The sequence below is a fragment of the Cololabis saira genome, chromosome 14, assembly GCF_033807715.1.
Source record: "Cololabis saira isolate AMF1-May2022 chromosome 14, fColSai1.1, whole genome shotgun sequence".
NCBI classification, from domain to species: Eukaryota; Metazoa; Chordata; class Actinopteri; order Beloniformes; family Belonidae; genus Cololabis; species Cololabis saira.
In genome coordinates, this window is record NC_084600.1 from 36698793 (window position 1) to 36717482 (window position 18690).

At 37.7% G+C, this 18690-nt stretch overlaps 1 protein-coding gene across 3 annotated transcripts in view; it reads left to right on the plus strand.

Moving 5' to 3' along the window:
* Positions 1-18690, plus strand: part of ttc3 (tetratricopeptide repeat domain 3) — a 51613-nt gene that overhangs the window by 23247 nt on the left and 9676 nt on the right. The window contains exons 13-33 of one of the 3 annotated variants that reach the window (XM_061740568.1): positions 1087-1111; positions 2040-2121; positions 2773-2803; positions 3443-3512; positions 3873-3942; positions 4590-4715; positions 6582-6734; positions 7017-7097; positions 9713-9822; positions 9938-10064; positions 10202-10324; positions 10410-10511; positions 10662-10754; positions 10842-10903; positions 12958-13091; positions 14360-14680; positions 14911-15186; positions 15274-15317; positions 16372-16428; positions 16517-16596; positions 16681-16836. In XM_061740568.1, the coding sequence (XP_061596552.1) occupies positions 1087-1111; positions 2040-2121; positions 2773-2803; positions 3443-3512; positions 3873-3942; positions 4590-4715; positions 6582-6734; positions 7017-7097; positions 9713-9822; positions 9938-10064; positions 10202-10324; positions 10410-10511; positions 10662-10754; positions 10842-10903; positions 12958-13091; positions 14360-14680; positions 14911-15186; positions 15274-15317; positions 16372-16428; positions 16517-16596; positions 16681-16836 (2323 nt within the window). The remainder of the gene's footprint in view (positions 1-1086; positions 1112-2039; positions 2122-2772; positions 2804-3442; positions 3513-3872; positions 3943-4589; positions 4716-6581; positions 6735-7016; positions 7098-9712; positions 9823-9937; positions 10065-10201; positions 10325-10409; positions 10512-10661; positions 10755-10841; positions 10904-12957; positions 13092-14359; positions 14681-14910; positions 15187-15273; positions 15318-16371; positions 16429-16516; positions 16597-16680; positions 16837-18690) is intronic. The other 2 variants (XM_061740569.1, XM_061740571.1) reach the window with 2 other exon arrangements.

An 18690-nucleotide genomic window follows, 5' to 3' on the forward strand; every position in this document is an offset into this window, starting at 1 on the left:
TGGTCTCTTCGTCATGTTTACAAAATACACATCTATCAATGTCTACAAATTTGGATATAAGTTGGTTGGTGGGGTAAATATGATGTAAAATTTTATATTGGACGAGTTTTAATTTGTTTGAGATTAATTTGGAGTTTCTTTTTTTTTTTTTTTAACAATTGCAAACATAACAATGATAACAAAACTTCACATTATGCAAATTCACGTCGAATTATAACATATAAAGAGTACAACTCAAATAAAAAACAAAACAAAAAGCACAACACATTACAACCAGCCAGGGGGGATGAAATTATAACAGAAAGCCAAAACATTTACATACATTTATGGTTTTGATTGCCTTTGAATTATTAGAAAACTTAAAATAGTCCAGATACTGTTTTAATTCACAATGAAAAGTAAAAAAAGAGGGTTTTTTTTCGTAAGAATTTAGATTTGTGGATGTGGAATTTTAATTTGGAGTTTCAAAGAGCTTAAACTGTGACTTGTGACGTCATGTGACGGAAAGCAGGAAGTGCCAGCGGTTTGTTTGTGGAGTTTAATTTCTCTGCGTGTTCGAGTCCCTGCCGTCCGGACTCTCTGCTCTTTTCATGCCGAGTACAGCCTGCAAGCTTACTTCATATTCATATGCCTCTGTACGTGTATATGTTGTTTTTCCGTGTGTTCTGTCACGTTTAATATCGCTTTGGTCGTTTGATAACGCGTTAGCATTAGCAACGTGGGCTAGCGAGTTGGAGTGGAGCTGAAGTTTTAGTTAGTTTTTTACGGGCTCGTTAAGTCTGTACAGTTATGACACAATGAACAAGTCTTGTTTTATTCATCTTTCAACTCTTGGACGACATGGTAATAGTATCCATGAGGAGGAACTTTCTGCTTCAGCGGTAGAAAAGTAGAGAAGGAGCAGGTCAGAAAAAGATCAGTTTATAAAAATGTGTTTAACTCTTTATCTGGTCCTTAACTGATGAGAACTAAATGTTAGTGTGTGCATTTTTCAAATGTCCAACAGTAACCTGCTTATAACTGCCACCTTGCTTTTTATTTCCTGTCTCAAAACTGAAACTTAAGTTTATTTTCTTTGCTTTTTAGTTGTGCCACCACCCAACGCTAAAAGGTAAGTGTGTGTCATCTGTTACATTTGATACAGAGATGGTTGAATTGGTTTGATATTGGATATTGGACATTAACACCCATAAAACCTGTGATACATACCACTGATTTTGGTCAAACCACTTGTGATGTGTTCATGGTCATCTAGACTATATATCACAAAACGGTAATTATTAAGGGTAGGGTTAGGGTACCTGCTTGTAAAACGAAACGTTACAAAAATAGCTTTGTACCAGCAGCCATCAGTGCCATTAATAAGTGAGGGAACTGCAACATAACTTTGTATTTATGTTTTGTATTGTTTCCTTTATCTTGTTTTTATGAAAAGGCACATTTTTTATCCTTTTGCTTGGTTTTAATATTTTAGTGTGTTTTTTTTTTTTCTACTGATGTTTTAACTTATTTTGATTCCTATCTATCTAAAAAATCTTATTAAAAAAAATCATATATATGGGCTGATTTAATGTGGTTTAATGAATTCAACACCCATAAAACTTGTGATACATACCACTGATTTTGGTCTTATTGCTTGTGATGCGTTCATGGTCATCTAGACTATATATCACAAGAGAGTAATTATTATAAAATCATATTATGGGCTGATTTAATGAAGTTTAATGAATTCAACACCCATAAAACTTGTGATACATAACAACAATTGTTTTATGGGTGTTGAATTCATTAAACCTCATTAAATCAGCCCATAATATGATTTTTTTATTAATTACTGTTTTGTGATATATAGTCTAGATGACCATGAACACATCACAAGTGGTTTGACCAAAATCAGTGGTATGTATCACAAGTTTTATGGGTGTTAATGTCCAATATCCAATATCAAACCAATTCAACCGCGGTGATACAGAGATGGTTGATTACCATGAGAGAAGGCTTTTTTAACTCATTTTTATTCTCTTGTCCTCGCCCTGTAGTTTTAAAGTTGGTGTAGTGACGCAACGACCACAGTCCAGGAAAGGTGGTAAGACTGATTCAGCTGCGTCTTTGACTGGAAGGGTGAGTTTTTTTTTTTCTGTCGCTGATCATTTGTGTCAACAGGTGTCAGCAGCGCAATAACACACTTGTTGGGTGAGACTCTTCTGTAGGGGGAAATTGCTTTGTACTTATCATGAATACTTTCATTTATTGTACTATTAATTAAGTTCTAAGAACAACATCACCTAACAAGCATTTGGGAAAATTGATCAAACATTTAAGGTGTTTTCTTCTGTTTTTCCCCCAAAGAACTGCCAAACAAATTTTTGAAGTCCCCCAGTTGTAGATGGGTCTGGGTGGACATTGAAACCTGATTCTTTCATTTTAATAATTTTTCTTTGATTCAAATTGTAGAGTATATTACCAAGATATGAAATTATTTAAGATTTATTTATTTAAGCTTTGTTAAAGTAGATCATTTATAAAACTGAACCTTAGTGGAAAGTGTACACATTAACTGCATTGAATTATTGTTATCATCATTATTATTATTATGATTGTGTTTTTATGTTATCTTAACAGTTGAACTTGGTAGATCTCAGCCTTGCGAGAGTACCATACATTTCCCTTCAATTTATGTGTGAAATTTATGTGCTGTCAAATTTTCTCCTGCACTGTTTGTGTCTTTAACAAATATTTAGTGTAATTCTCAATTAACTTTTCTTTTGACAGGTCACAGATATTAAAATGGACAAAAAAACAGGTATGTCGTTAATAGCCAATAACAATGTTTCTGATTTCTTTCTTGATTCTTACGTTTTTTGAAGCATTTTCTCATGGTTTTGTATATGAAGTTTTAAAGGGTCAACATTTCTTTGCTTCTTTTTTTGAATGAATATTAGCAGGCAATTTTTTTTTGACATCCTTGCTTTTATTGACATTTAGTTGTATTGGATACTTGAAGAATACCATAGCAGGAAGAGGTCAACTGTCAGTTTATGGAATAGCATAAATTCACGACTAAGAACATCTTCAGGTTGACATATTCTTGGTTTTTATTTCATTGTCATTTATATATTGATCTGCCAAAACAAGATATTTGTGGATATCACCTTTTTGGCTTTTGGAGCCTTTTTTTCCCCTTTTGTTCTTTTTCTTTTTAATAAATGGAGGAATTCGTCTCTCAAATATAAGTATAAATCTAGTGTACGGTAATACAGAAGCTAAATTTATCTATTTAATCTAATCTACAGATAAAGAATAATAAATATGAGAAACTGTAGAACTATGAAATCTGACATCTGAATGAACATTAAAAATGTCAGATTACTGGTTTTGAAGCAGTCAGTCTGACCATTAGCCACTGCTCTTGACCAGGGTATGTTTTATATTCTCTCTTCAGCAAAAAATCCAAAGGTGGGAATGTCAGAAGGCAGCACTAATGGTCAAAAAGCACCCAAAGATCCAAAAAGGTCAGTAAAAGTGTTTGTTTTTTTTTTGTTTTGTATTCATGTTTCTTTAAATCATCTCACTGTGTTAAAGGTATGATTTAAATCCTCTGTTCTCTTTGCAATTACATTTTGGAAACATGTTTTTACAAGTACTTAGGAACTAAGGCCTGTAGCTGTTGAGTGTTTGGACCCAAAAATCCTTGTTTTTACCACCTGTATCCAGTTGATGGTTACTATTATCTCATGTTAATGTGCTATGTCTCCAGAGGGCAATATTTTGATACATAAAATGGTAATTGTGAACAAGAAGCCGTTTCTTAGGCCAGTAGGAGCTTAAGACTTGAAAAATTATTGTAAAACAAAAAACATTTGTGCTTCCAGTGTGAAAGTAGAACCCAGTACACCAACTAAAAACAAGCAAAGGACCAGAAATGCTCAAGCTGAGGAGGAGGTAAGATTTTTCTTTTCCCTGACACGCATGAAAGATAAGTTGTTGCCGACTGAGCTTCATTCGGTCGATACTGTAGTATATTACTGTATGATCGGCCTTAAAATGGGATTTGCTATTTCTTACGTTTTTATCAAACTTGGAGGAACATCCTTGGTCACAGTGAAGTAGTTGGATATCAATACATTGTTTACTTCAACTTTAAAGGGAAAGTTTCGTTTTTTACAACCTGAACCTTATTTCTGGCATTTTTTATGGTCGTATACTCACCCAGAAAAGTTTGGTGTCATTTGGAGTCCTTCGGAAGATATTAGGAGTTTTGTGCGAGCCGCTTATCCATATAACGGTAGCGGATGGGGCACAGCGGGACACAGACGATGCAGCGTCTAAATAACACATTATTGCAGCGAAACTCGTTAATTTCTTTTACGAATCACTAGATCTGCTTCTGGGCATCTTCCAGGACCTGTTGTCTACATCCGGGGCTGTGTGTGTAACAAATAAATCAGTGTGTAAACAAGACCTCTGACCTGCATGACGTCATCTCTGTGCGCGCATCGCAGACACAGCTCTGTGTACAGCTGGAGTTCGCTACTGTTAGTTTACTGTTAGTTATTTGAAACATGTCTGAATATTTGTCAAATTCTGAGGTTGTGGACGACGACGACTTTCAATATGATGGACGTCCTTACCGTTTTGAGCCAGAGTATACGGCTGAAGAGCTCACTGAACGGAGGATGCGGAGGCAGAGAAAGGAACAGCTGGCCAGAGTAAGTGTAAGTGGGTTCATTGTTGTCTGCAGAGGGTAGCGTCATGCAATTGAGTTATTCAACAATTATTATGGGTTACAGTAAATTATGGGACATTACAGAACAGTCTTTTTATATAGTGTATTTATAGTACTACCGTTTTGAAATAGGACTTGTAGAGAATTATCCAATTTATCTTTTAGCTCTTTGTAGTTTGAAATACGACACCGATCCATGTACACAGGTTATGGCCTAACATCAATAACTTCAGTAACGTTACACAAAACGTCAATAAAAACACATTACCTCCATTGCGTCTGTCGTGCCTTCTGAAACCACCGGGATGGCATTCTTCTTCAACTTCCGACGCTGCACTTTCTGGCCTTCTTTTTTGACTTTTTTCTGCAAAAAGTCGTCCGGAGCGAAGTGAGAACTGCAAACGTGATGATCCGCACGTGTCAGCGCTTCCAACGGAGTATCAGGGTCCATTTTCAACGCGACTAACCACAGCTTCAGTAATTCCAGGTTTCGTAAAGGAAGCCTGTGGAAGCTGTATGTCGTCCAAGCGGTCATTTTGTGCGAACATTGAGGAAATATGCACCAGCGAGGCATGGTGTACTTACTAGCAGTCACGTTAGCAAAGTCTAGCTGTACCTGTCCGGGATGCGCGCACAGAGATGACGTCATGCCGGTCAGAGGTCTTGTTTACAAACTGATTTCCTTGTTACACACACAGCCCCGGATGTAGACAACAGGTCCTGGAAGATGCCCAGAAGCAGATCTAGTGATTCATAAAAGAAATGAACGAGTTTTGCGGCAATAATGTGTTATTTAGAAGCTGCATCGTCTGTGTCCCGCTGTGCCCCCATTCGCTACCATTATATGGATAAGCGGCTCGCACAAAACTCCTAATATCTTCCGAAGGACTCCAAATGACTCCAAACTTTTCTGGGTGAGTATACGACCATAAAAAATGCCAGAAATAAGGTCCAGGTTGTAAAAAACGAAACTTTCCCTTTAATACAAAGGAGATTTGAATATAGAAAGACATTTAATTTGCAATCAGCGCAAAATTAAATATATGCTTCAAAGATTGTCAGCGAATTTAGTTGGGCATTTTAAAAAGTAAAGCTCCACATTGTTTAGATCTACCTACTTTGTGGAATATGAATGTGAGAGCTTTGAGTAGCTCTGAATCTGTAACTTGATTAAAACTGAAGGAGTCCTGACAGATGGATCACCCGAGATAAGAGGAGCCCTCATGAACAACATAGAGAAGCTCAATTTAGGTGTCAGATTTGATTAAAGGCTTACTAAAACAGGAGAACCTCACTGTTTTGTCTGTTTTGACTTTAAAACATTTTTTTTTGCTTATTCTTCTACAAGACATGCAAATTAGAAGCTCTCGCTCTTATCAACTGTGGCTTTAAGGATTTTCCTAAATTTTATAAATTTGAATATGGATATCAACTTCTTCAAGGAAGTCCTCAGCCTTGTTTTTTTGTTTGATGGCAACTACGGGTTTGTTAGTTTTCTAAAAAATGTTTTTAGGACACTTATGATTATTTTCTTTGCTTTTGCACAAGCTAGTTTGCTGCAGTATGTTGGCTCTTCACTACAACTTTGTTGATCATTTCAGTATATCAGTATATCAATATAATAATTTTTTTTGTACCCAATATGGCACATAATTAATTGCAAATTTATGTTCATAAACCAGTGGTAACAATGTTGTTACAACTCACAGGGTTAAATATTTACTCATGAAAAAAGCGTTTAGACTTGTATAACCTGTTCAACGCAGTTTTCACACTTTTAGCCTGTTCCGAAATGTTTTTAAGCTATAAAAATACTATAAAATGAAATCACTAATCTCTGTGTGTTTGTGTTCAGAACCAGAATGGGGTTGATGGTAAAATTGATGTGGGTAAAGAGTTGAAGTCCATGGTCCGAGATGCCCAAGCTGCCTTGTACGACCTCCGCAGCCGCAACGCGGAACAGGCCTTCAGCAAGGCTCTGGCTCACCTGGAAACTGCAACGCCCAAGGTAATGATGTCACTCATGTGCCAAAGTTCTCAGCATTTTGTAAGCTGGTTCATATAATTTTCCAATGTATTTTTAGGAATTTGATTATTCTAGTTAAATATCTGGCATGCCATGTCATTAACTTTAGTTAGCCAATAAATATAAATGAGGACTTGGCAGTCTACTCCAGGCTATGGAGTTTTGCTGCTCTGTACTCATGTTTATACATTTGTTCAAAGGACAGGTCTGTTGAGTTTACGTTGAACGATGAGGCAACAAAATCAGTTTTATTTGTTTTCTTAGGAACTTGGACTTTCCACCCTGGATGTCTTGTTGTTGCTGTTTGGACGTGCATCAGCCCTGACAGAAATTGGCCAACCTGAGGTAATAGGAAGCAGCAATTAAGCTATGGTTTTCATAAAATGTGCTTGCACATGTTTAACTCTTATTTTATTGGTTACGTTTACAACACTTCCACAAACTTGATACTGCAAGGCTTCAGAAATACGCTGTACAAGTAGTTAGTTCTTATAATTATACTTATGGTGGCCTCATACGTACACTTTATTAACAATCATTTAGTATATAGGCAGGTTGAGCAAATACTGGACTGTCTCGGAAAATTAGAATATCTTCTGTAATGCAATTACAAAAACGTCATACATTCTGGATTCATAACAAATCAACTGAAATATTGCAAGCCTTTTATTATTATTGCTTATCATGGCTTACATCTTAAGAAAACTCAAATATCCTATTTGAAAAATTTGAATATTCTAGGAATCTTAATCTTAAACTGTTAGCCATAATCAGCAATATTAAAATAATAAAAGGCTTGCAATATTTCAGTTGATTTGTAATGAATCCAGAATGTATGACATTTTAGTTTTTTTAATTGCATTACAGAAAATAAAGAACTTTATCACAATATTCAAATTTTCTGAGACAGTCTTGTATATTTGCCTGTACCTGTACGGGAGGCTAACATTTAGGTTGTAGGTTTTCAAATACTCTGTTTTTAAAACTGGATGATATAACCAGCAAAATTGTATATGGGAGTTTCAAGCATATAAACCGTTGTTGGGCAACCTACTGGAACACTATTTCTTGTGAGTAGAATTAATTATCCGAATAACTGATCCACCCCTGCACCTATGGGTGGTTAGGGTCGTAGCTTTGCCTACTCGCTCCTCTGATCACTAGGGTTCTGCCCAAAACATGGGCATTATTGTCCTGAAACGAGTGTCCATCATCTCTGACATGAGTCTTGACCTGAGGAGCCCGTTATACTGTGTTTGTGGACGGGTCTTCTAGTTGTCCTCATATGAACGTCTGCATTCCTTGCTGCACTGGACCGGCTCCAACACCACTCACTCAGTTTTGGTGTTTTGTACTGAAAGCAAACCAGTTTTTGGCTGATGGTCTTATTGGGTTGGCCCAACAACAGCTTATAAGCCTGAAACTCCCTGCCAGTTGGTCAGAACTGAAGAAGCCGTTGGGGTGAGAGGAAAAACATAATCAGGAGAAGAACGCGTCCAGAAACAGTGAAGGATTATCATGATGAGGATGACTGAGAATCTACACTAGAGTGCTTTTGAACTCAGCATTTTGATTCATCTGCTCTGTCGTACAGCTGAATTCCTGCTAAATCTATTTACGTTTGTTTCTGTTTGTTATTAATAAAAGTAGTCAGAAATTAGAACTCGCATGTCACTTATTAGGACTACACATTTTAAATATCAATCATTTATATTTATTGTTACAAAGATGTCTTAATTTTGCCTATACGTGGATGTAAAATAAGTCTTCAGTTAAATCCCATCAGCCCACAATCAGGCTACTTTTTCTGTGCATGGCAGGTAGATGAGAGGGAGGAAAAGTAAATACATGCCCTCTTTTTTTCTTTTTAATTGTATAAATAGTCCAACTAGCCAAGAGCTTCAAGTGACAATGACTTTAACTCATCTTTTTTTCACGCATTGTGAGATAAAGTGGGGCTTTGTTGTCTGTGAGGATAAATAAGTAAGTAAGTAAGTAAAATTTATTTATATAGCACTTTTCGTAGATACAATCACAAAGTGCTTTACATCAGGGATAAAATGCGGTAGAATATAAAACACACAATAGCACAACAACAACAGGTAACTTCACAGATGCCCAGGGAAACATCAACATCAGGGGAAAGCCTGTCTAAAGATATATGTTTTAAGTTCTCTCTTAAAACTGTCAGTGGACTCAATGCTGCGTAAGGTCAGTGGAAGTGCATTCCAGAGGCGAGGGGCACTGGCCTGGAAAGAGCAGTCACCTCGCGTTTTAAAACGGGTGCGGGGGACCATCAAGAGTTTTTGATCTGATGACCTTAATGAACGTGAGGGAGAGTAGGGTCTCAGCAGTTCAGCAATGTACACGGGAGCTTGATTATTTAGGGCTCTAAAAGTAAGTACTAAAATCTTAAAATGAATCCTAAAATTAACTGGTAGCCAATGTAAAGAGTATAAAATCGGGGTAATATGATCCCTTTTCCTTGTTCCAGTTACGATCCTTGCTGCCGCGTTCTGCACAGTCTGAAGGCGAAATAAACATTGATAGTTTTAAAGTGGATAGCATCAGAAAAATGTAGCATAAATGATATTGTCTAGTTTTATAAGTAGTTTATTTGAATCACCTTGTTGTTGAATTGCTATACAAAGTGCTTTACAGAGACATTAAAACATCACATAGTAGAAATATAAAACATGATTTAAAATTTTAACAAAAGAAAGAAATAAGAACAATAGATAAAATCAGTAGTTAAAATAGGATTATATATTAATTTGAAGAATTTGTCTTCTCATACTGAGTTAATTTAACTTTTAAATAAAAATTTTCCTTTTTATAGGGGGAAAAAAAAATTCTAAATGTCGACTGATTATTTGGTGTGACGAGCCAGACGTGCTTCCTAAAATAATGTATCAAAAGCCTTTGCTGCTGTCACTCAACAGTGTCTTTGTCAAACTTAGGAACTCACAGAGGCCCAGAAACTCTTGGAGAAGATCAAATCGTATGAGGAGCGGACATTTCAGTGCCTGGTTTTCTATGCCATTGGGAAAGTGTATCTCAGGGAAAACAGGTACAGACGTGTCCATTCAACCCCCCCCTTTTTTTTTTTCTTTTTCCCCATCTCTCCCCCCACTGCCTACAGTATTGGAGTTTAAACTTCGCCTATGTGTGTCTCTTTTTGGCAGGTTTGCAGTTGCTCTGCAGCATTTCTCAGATTCCATGCAGATGGTCTACAATCAGATAAAACCGGGTAAACTCACCTGGCCTTTAACAAACGAGATTGTAAAAGAAACACAGCCAGACTATTTGGAGGTAAGTCTGGGTTTGTCATGGGGGCAGGGCGCTATGTTGTTGCACACTAAAATCTATGCTACAATGACAACTATGCTTTTCAAAGTAAAAAAAAAAAGTTGTTTGTAAACGTTGGTATTGTGTTTTTGTCTTTCTAGGAAATTCTGGAGAGTTCTATTGAGTTGTGTAAGTTTCCTCCCATTCCTGATGCCATTTGTCGTCTTGAGAAATGCTTGCACCCTTTAAAAGCTGAGATCTACTTCACTGACCCAGATTTTAAGGTAAATGTCAGCAAATAATTTTAGTTTGGGGGCTGAAATTTTTAAAGCTGTGATTAATTTTTTAAATGTGTGTTTGTAAATGCAGGGCTTTATACAGATATGCTGCTGTCAGAGCTGCACGATTGATTTCCACATCACATGTTGGAAGATCGTGAAGGCATCAACCTTTTTTGAAAAGAATGAAAAGGTTGGGTTTAATTTAGACTTTTACTTTGCTTTTTAAAGGTCACTGTGTGGATTTACTGCCTTTTTGTTTAATTTTACAGGAATTAAAAAAAAAACACAAAGTTTTTTGCCCTACACACAAGTTAAATAAACTTATTTTTTTTTGTAACAGGATATCTTGCAAGATGCATGTTTGACTCCAAACTGTATCGGGCAAATCTGTAGTATCAAAATCTTTGGTCCAACAGGCCTGGTGAAATGTAAGGTAAGATGAACCTTTTTAAAGTTCAAGGAAAATTTGAAAATAAATCACAGGACTCCTGTTGACTTGAGGTTATTTTGTCTTTTTCAGTTTGAGACTGTGATCAGCAAACCACAGACAAAGAAGCCAAAAGTCAACCAGGAATGTACAAGGTGAGGTCGCAACAAGTGCAGTTTGAGCTCATTATTCATTTGTGTGTTAACAAGGGACGGAAGAGAAGATTGTGGTGGTCCAGTCTGACATGCATGTTTTTGGTTGCAGCTAGCAGCAAGAAACCTTAAGTGCTGCAAATTAGTGTGGCCCATTCTAGTGAACGCAGATTAAAACATTTATGTTTTGGCCAATTCTCTAAAAAATTTAGATTTTCTGGCATGGTTGAATTTGGCACCACACCATCTGTGTTGCTGTTACTGTTCAGGTAGCTCTGGTTTATGGCAATTAGAGGACCTTTTCCAGAACCAAGATATCCCACTAGTCATCATGCTCACATGCTCTGTTGTACTGCTCGTCCAGGCTTCTCTATGCTGGTTTCAGAATCAAATCCCAAAGAGGGCGAAATGCCCGCTGCCAGCTCCATTGTGGTTGATGAGCTTGGTCTCAGAACATGCCGTGATTGAAGAGTCCACTCTGCTCCGCTAGAGATTGGCATTGAGACTATTTTGCTGCTGGTCCACTGCTACAGTTCCACACAGCAGATTAACCCAGAACAGCTGGCTCAAATGATTGTCATCATTAAGGATGTCCCAATCAGGATTCTTTGGCCTCGATCCGATTCAAAGTCATTTGATTTTGAGTATAAGCCGATAGCAAGTCCCGATCCAATACTTTCGTAACACATTAACAATTAAACACTGCTGTTCTCTTTGAGGTAGCTTGAACAATCAAGTAATGATAGTGCAACTATTAATAACTAATAAATAGTATAAATTTGAATTAAATAAAAACAGCAGCTCAACTTAAACTTAACTTACTCAGCAGGCATGTATACAGATAAGAAAATAAAAATGTAAGTGTCTTAAAGTAAGGCCAGTAATGTGCTTTTTAGACTACTCTTACTTCTTACTGTCCTTTTCTGGCTTAAAGAATAAAACGTTTGTGTTTGCGGTAGCAGGGTGTCCATCACGCTGCGTTGAGAAAGCAAGTCCTCGTGCACACAAAGTCGGCAAGAATGCGCGACACAGCCAGTGGCGTTTTTCTGAACGGTCAGCTGAGGAAGATGACACAGACGCCAGCTTGGCTCTGTTTTTAATCACCGTTGTAACTTAACTTTTATTTATTTGCCTCTGCTGTAACACTGCTGTGCGCATGAGCAGATCACCACAAACAAACAACTTTATTGCACACTCCGCACTCGCACCTCACCCATAGCTTTCTTCATATTAGCAGCGTTTTCGTGCAAAATTACGTGGACCCGTTGCTTGTTGATACACTAGTTGTTTAGCATTTTTCGATGGTCTGTTGATCAAAATGAGTAAAATATAAATCCTGATCGGGATGCAACGTCCGATTGCAATCAAGTCTGAAACAATGAGATCAGGCCCGATTTCCGATCACATGATCGGATCGGGACATCCCTAGTCGTCATCGAGGTCTGCTCAGTTCTGTCAATGGTCCACTAACATGCATTGCCCTGAGGACCAGAGTTAAAGATGCTGTTCTAGAGTTTTATAGACGTATATCCAGATTAGCCGTATATCTGTTGGAGCAGAGCGGATGAAGGTGCATTTTTAAATGAGCAGACTACTTCCCTGTTCTCATGTGATCTGAAAGTCTGGTTAAACTCGTTCTCAAACATCCAGCGTAGGAGGCGCTTGGGAGTGCCATACTTCTAAAAATCCTCCCGGTGAGACCTGAGGGCGGAGAACAACTGATCCACCGCAGGTCCACGCCCCGTGGGGCTTGAGCTTTAGGATCAACTTCAGCACTTGATGAAGATCATGGGGAATTTGGTGTGAACAGGCAGATGTCTCGCTGCAGGAGTTGTTCATGTTAATTCTGTACTTGTGTTGAATAACTTCAACACTGAATATATGATTAGTGATGTAGACCAAATGCCATTGACCTGAACTGGCCAGCAACCGGTTATTCAGCACCCATATACCGTTTTTATTTTTTTTTATTAAGTATGTATGATTTCCTTCTGCACTTTTTCCCTCTTTTTTTTCCTTTCTAAAAACAAACGCCAACCTTTTCTGTTTTCTTTTAGTCTGAAGAAGTTGAAATCAAAAGAGGAGCGGAAGCTCAAGAGGAAACAGCATAAACAGACATTTCAGGATAATCAGACAATCAACGATGAGATTCTGCAGAACGAAGTCTCGAGGACTCAGACTCAACAGAAAGGTACTCGTTCACCAAAGATGCCCTTTCTGAACTTGTTTGCTGATTAATGTTTCCAGATGGTGACGATTAAAATGCCCATAATGCCATGAAATATTTAGTTGGGCCCAAGTTCAAGAAAAACTTAAAATTTTTATTTGTCCTGTTCAGGATTTCAAAAGTGAAGATAAAAACTTGCTGCAGAGTTGGTAGCAGTTTCTCAGTTATAAGAAATAAGAAGTAAAGATATGGTCAGGTTTCTTCAAATTTTAGAATAGCTGATTAGTTTAATCAAACTGTTGTTTTACTCTGAATGAAGCTGCACCATCCAGTGCAGATCAACAGTCAGTCTGCGCAGCCTTGGTGATGCTTTTGGGCTTTGGTTGCTTTAAGTGTCATTAGCTGTTTGTACTCTTAAAAACTAAATAATTAAATCATTTTCATGATTTGTATTGCAGTCAGTAATTTCCAGCATTGGTTATAGTAAAATGTGGATCAGAAGTCTAACTTAACCATCATTCGTTCGTGTTGATGGGAGTTTTTATTTTTTTTGTTTTGAGATAGGGCTGGGCGATATGGACCAAAAGTCATATCTCGATATTTTCTAGCTAAATGGCGATACTCGATATATATCTCGATATTTTTTCTGTGCCTTAATTGGGGTTTCCCCCAAAGCATTATAGCATAGCATCTCTGTTAGCTTCATTTTTTCTGATGCAAACCCTTAAAAAAAACAGTCAGTTTTAATACAAAGCCTCGTGCCAAATGTCACACAGGTACATTTATTAACAGAGGTCTGCACAATATCAAAATGTATAAAACAAATGAAATAAAAATAAACTGCCTGCATATATAGAATAAAAATGCTTCTTGAATAAAATAAAACAAATATCCCTTTCCTGCATAACAATTAAATTAAAATACACCGTGCAATTAATACAATGTAGACAGTAACAGGCAGACTTTTCCACTGAGGTTGACAGTTGTGCAAATAACAAAACATTTGTGCATATCTCAAATATAACATTCAAGTCAATTTGTCACAAAATAAGTTATATCAAAATCATTTAAAAAAAAAAAAAAGTTTTTTTTTTAAAAATCGATATAAACGATATTGTCTCGTACCATATCGTGTTTGAAAATGTATCGATATATATTAAAATCTCGATATATCGCCCAGCCCTATTGTGAGATACAAAATCAGCAAGTTATCGAGCTGCATTATAATTTTGGTTAAGCAAAAAAAAAGTAGAAGTAATAATTTTTTTCCCCCCCATGTCTTCTGTTATTAGCCTGGTTGGTGTACAGAGATCGAGTTCTTCTGCAGATAAGCCAGAGCATGGACCTTCTCAGGGAGCAGAAGAGTCTCCAGATTTCCCTCTTGACCAGCACTCTGAAGCCCTGGCTGGAACTGGACTTGTTGAGGGGGAACCAGCTCGCTGGCAGGCTACTAAACTGGCAGCAGGAGCCACTGGAGACTTTCACTCAAGCTGTTGAGCTGCTGCTGGAGAGGAAGAACCGGGTTTGGTCCAGGGTCCTAATCCAACTGCTCAGTAACAGTGTGGATATAAATCCCAAACTCAGCAAATGGGCGTGCCAGCTAAACAGTGCAGGTCAGCTTTCATCAACTGTTCCTAATATTAACCATCAAAACAGTTTAGGTGACACAAGCGTTGGGTAAACGATTGTAACACTTAGCTGACTTAAAGTGATCAACATTTGGCGGGGGATACTCAAATGTCAGCTTTCTGTAAATGGATCTGTGAGAATTCAAATCACTGGAACGTCCATGTCGAAAGCCTGCCATCAGTTGAAAGCCTGACTGAATATTTCCTCCTTTCAGGCCTGACTGCAGCCAAATCTTTCATTGAGCGATATGCGGGACACTTGGAGCAGCTGGATCTTTCTCCTCTTCTCAGATTTGAACCATTGCAGGAGATGTTTATAGAGAAACTAGACACTAGACCAGAGTTTTTTTCAAGCAAGGGCCTGAGTGTGACTGAGTACCTAAACCAGGCGCCAGCACACACAACGAGACTCTTTATCTGGACTCTGGAAGAGCATAGAGATGACTATACCTCTTGCCATGCTATACTGGATGAATATTTTGATATGATGGGTATGTATTTCAAAAATGGCAACTAATCTAATGCGTTTTCTTTAACTTAATGTAATACCCTAATCCACTCTATACTTTGTTTTGTAGATGGATCTTGTTCCGTCCTAAAAAAGTCTGATGAAAATGAAAATGTGAGTTTTACCTCTGGTTCATATTTCACACAACAGAAGTCTGTTCCCACATGTACCTTTTTTATTTATATTTTTTCCAGCTATACTAACTTAATAGCACCATATCTGGCTCGGCCACCAGCAGCCCAAATCTAATGCTTTGAATGTAGCAGATGCTAATGAAAATTAGTTAAAGGAGCTGTATGTAAGAGCAATAATAAAACCAATCATAAAATGACCCCGATATGTCAACAGACATTTAAAAATCATGTTCATTTCAAATACTTATGTCACTGACAACAGCACTCAAGCCAGGATATTCCAGTTTAAAAAGAGGAGTTGCAGCCCTCAACTGATGTTTATGTTGTCATTTTTTGTTTTGGCCTGAAGCTCCACCCTCCACCTATCTCCCAATCACCAAGTCAGTATTGTTTCTGAAGCTCCACCCTCCACCTATCTCCCAATCACCAAGTCAGTATTGTTTCTGAAGCTCCACCCTCCACCTATCTCCCAATCACCAAGTCAGTATTGTTTCTGAAGCTCCACCCTCCACCTATCTCCCAATCACCAAGTCAGTATTGTTTCTGAAGCTCCACCCTCCACCTATCTCCCAATCACCAAGTCAGTATTGTTTCTGAAGCTCCACCCTCCACCTACCTCCCAATCACCAAGTCAGTATTGTTTCTGAAGCTCCACCCTCCACCTATCTCCAAATCACCAAGTCAGTATTGTTTCGGCATCCGGGTTGCCAGCTCGGCTCTAATTATCGCAGCCATGGCAGCCTACGTTCCTGCTGCATTCTGCAGCCTACCTGGCAACCTCTGGTCGGGGGGAGGAGGGGGAGGGTACACGCCGCTCAACAATATTTTGAAAGTGACTGCAGTACCAGTTTTGGACATTTCTTACAGACGGCTCCTTTAATGTTCTCTTCATTCAGCAATTGTTGGATACATTTCTGGTTAATATATCTTGGGTAATGTTTTAAATGCATTTGCCCCCCCTGTTTCTTTTCATTTTGATACCAATTCCATCAACATTTAGTTACAAGTTCTCATTTAAGGTGTTTTCATTTCAGAATTCTCCGATCAGAACTAAGACTCGTAGCCGGAGAAAAAACAGGAAAGAACAAAAGGTTTGATGTTGGACTATTAGTTCTCACATGCAACAGACTAATTTTACGTGTTTTTCATTGCAATGCATTTCCTTCCTGCTTTTTTCAGATGCAATATTATCGCCCTCAGCCGAGAAGCGAAACGCCAAGAGACGAGTTGGACCAAGACTTTTTTGAAGAGGATTCTTTGTAGGTTCCTTTTTATTCATGAAATCCCAGATTGTATGCAACTGTGATTAAAGGCGGTGGTAACATTGAGCTTTATATCCACAGGTCATTCCTTCACCCTGCTGATGGGTTCAGTGTTCCCAGTCACCTTCGAGAGCAAGTGGCTGATTTTGAGGATCAGTACAACGGCACCAGACACAGATCTCGCTATAAAATGATTATGGACAACAACCCTGACCCAGCAAAAGAAAGTGTGTTTGAGTAAGTAGACATGGCAGTTTAGTCAGTATGTTTACATGCACAGTGTAACTGGAATAACTTTGTCCCAGTATACGTTAGGGCTGGGCGATATGGACCAAAAGTCATATCTCGATATTTTCTAGCTAAATGGCAATACTCGATAAATATCGATATTTTTTCTGTGCCATAATTGGGGTTTCCCCCAAAGCATTATAGCATAGCATCTCTGTTAGCTTCATTTATTTCTGAGGCAAACCCTTAGAAAAACAGTTTTAATACAAAGCCTCGTGCCAAATGTCACACAGGTTCCTTTGTTAACAGAGGTCTGCACAATATCAAGATGTATAAAACAAATTAAATAAAAATAAACTGCCTGCATATATAGAATAAAAATGCTTCTTGAATAAAATAAAACAAATATCCCTTTCCTGCATAACAATTAAATTAAAATACACTGTGCAATTAATACAATGTAGACAGTAACGGGCAGACTTTTCCACTGAGGTTGACAGTTGTGCAAATAACAAAACATTTGTGCAAATCTCAAATAAAACATTCAAGTCAATTTGTCACAAAATAAGTTATCAAAATCATAATTTTTTTTTTTTTTTTTTTTTTAAATTGATATAAACGATATTGTCTTGTACCATATCGCGTTTGAAAATATATCGATATATATTAGAATCTCGATATATCGCCCAGCCCTAGTAAACGTGCACGCCAAGAGAATCGAGTTACGAACTGGACAAACTTTACTATTCATGGATTCTCTGTGTGATGTATCCACATAAGAGTTCAGATAATAAGGTTATGCAAATTATAAATGTTATACTGTAAGCCATTCATGTAAAGAAGCATTGTTAAATTACTTCTGCCAACAGTCTCTTTCATTAGTCTTGGCAACTCTTTAGACCCTTTTAGCAAATATCAGCTCGTTTGTACCAAATTTGGGAGCAGTTAATTACACTTAATGCCACAGCTGACTTGAATGTCTGTTCAGTGACTTGTGTGGCAAATGGCTGCTCTAAAGTGGAGAAAAAAGAAAAAAAGATATTGCTTTGTATGGAAACGGATAAAATGCAAGTGTAGGCTGCCTCAGTTCCCTCTTTGAAAATTCAGACATGGTTCAGTGTTGCTCAAGTGTGATTGCCCACAGCATATCTGCATTGCAGAATCACCTGCATGAGAGGTCCGTCGGTGAAAAGAGTGGGGGGCTTCGCAATGCCTGTTTGTTCCTGCACACAGAGATCCTCTCACTTTCGCTTCATTATCCTGAGTCTGCACTTGAACACTCCACAGTGAGGCAGAATGACGGTGCTCCATTGGCAGAACAAACGGGCTGTGTGAATGTGACTGGAGAAATCTTTTTTCTTTGTTTGTTTTTGGGTTTTTTTAAGGCAACAAAAGTAATCTCATGGTACCAATGTGTATTACACAGGATCAGGCTTGAGAAAACAACATTTTGCCACATTTATTTGTGACAAAAATAAACCAGCTACTAGGGATGGGCGGTATGGACAAAAAATGTATCACGATAATTTCTGGCATCTATCCCGATAACGATAAAAATGACTATAAAAAAATACCAATTCAACTCCATCTTTTTAACTATAAATCTATCACCACATTCAGTCTTTGGAGCCCCCAAAACACTGCTCTAAAAGATACTAAATGCTACTAAACTACACCAATTAAATTGAATTAATGAAAACCAATTAAATGAGTACACCTGTACTGCAAAACTGTAATGACTCAAATGAAAAAAGTTTGAAATGTAAGAACAGATTCCACATTTATTCAAACTGTATGGCTTAAACAGTGGGATAACAGCAAACAGCAAAAGTACCATTGTTCTTCAAGTTTTCTCAGCTTATA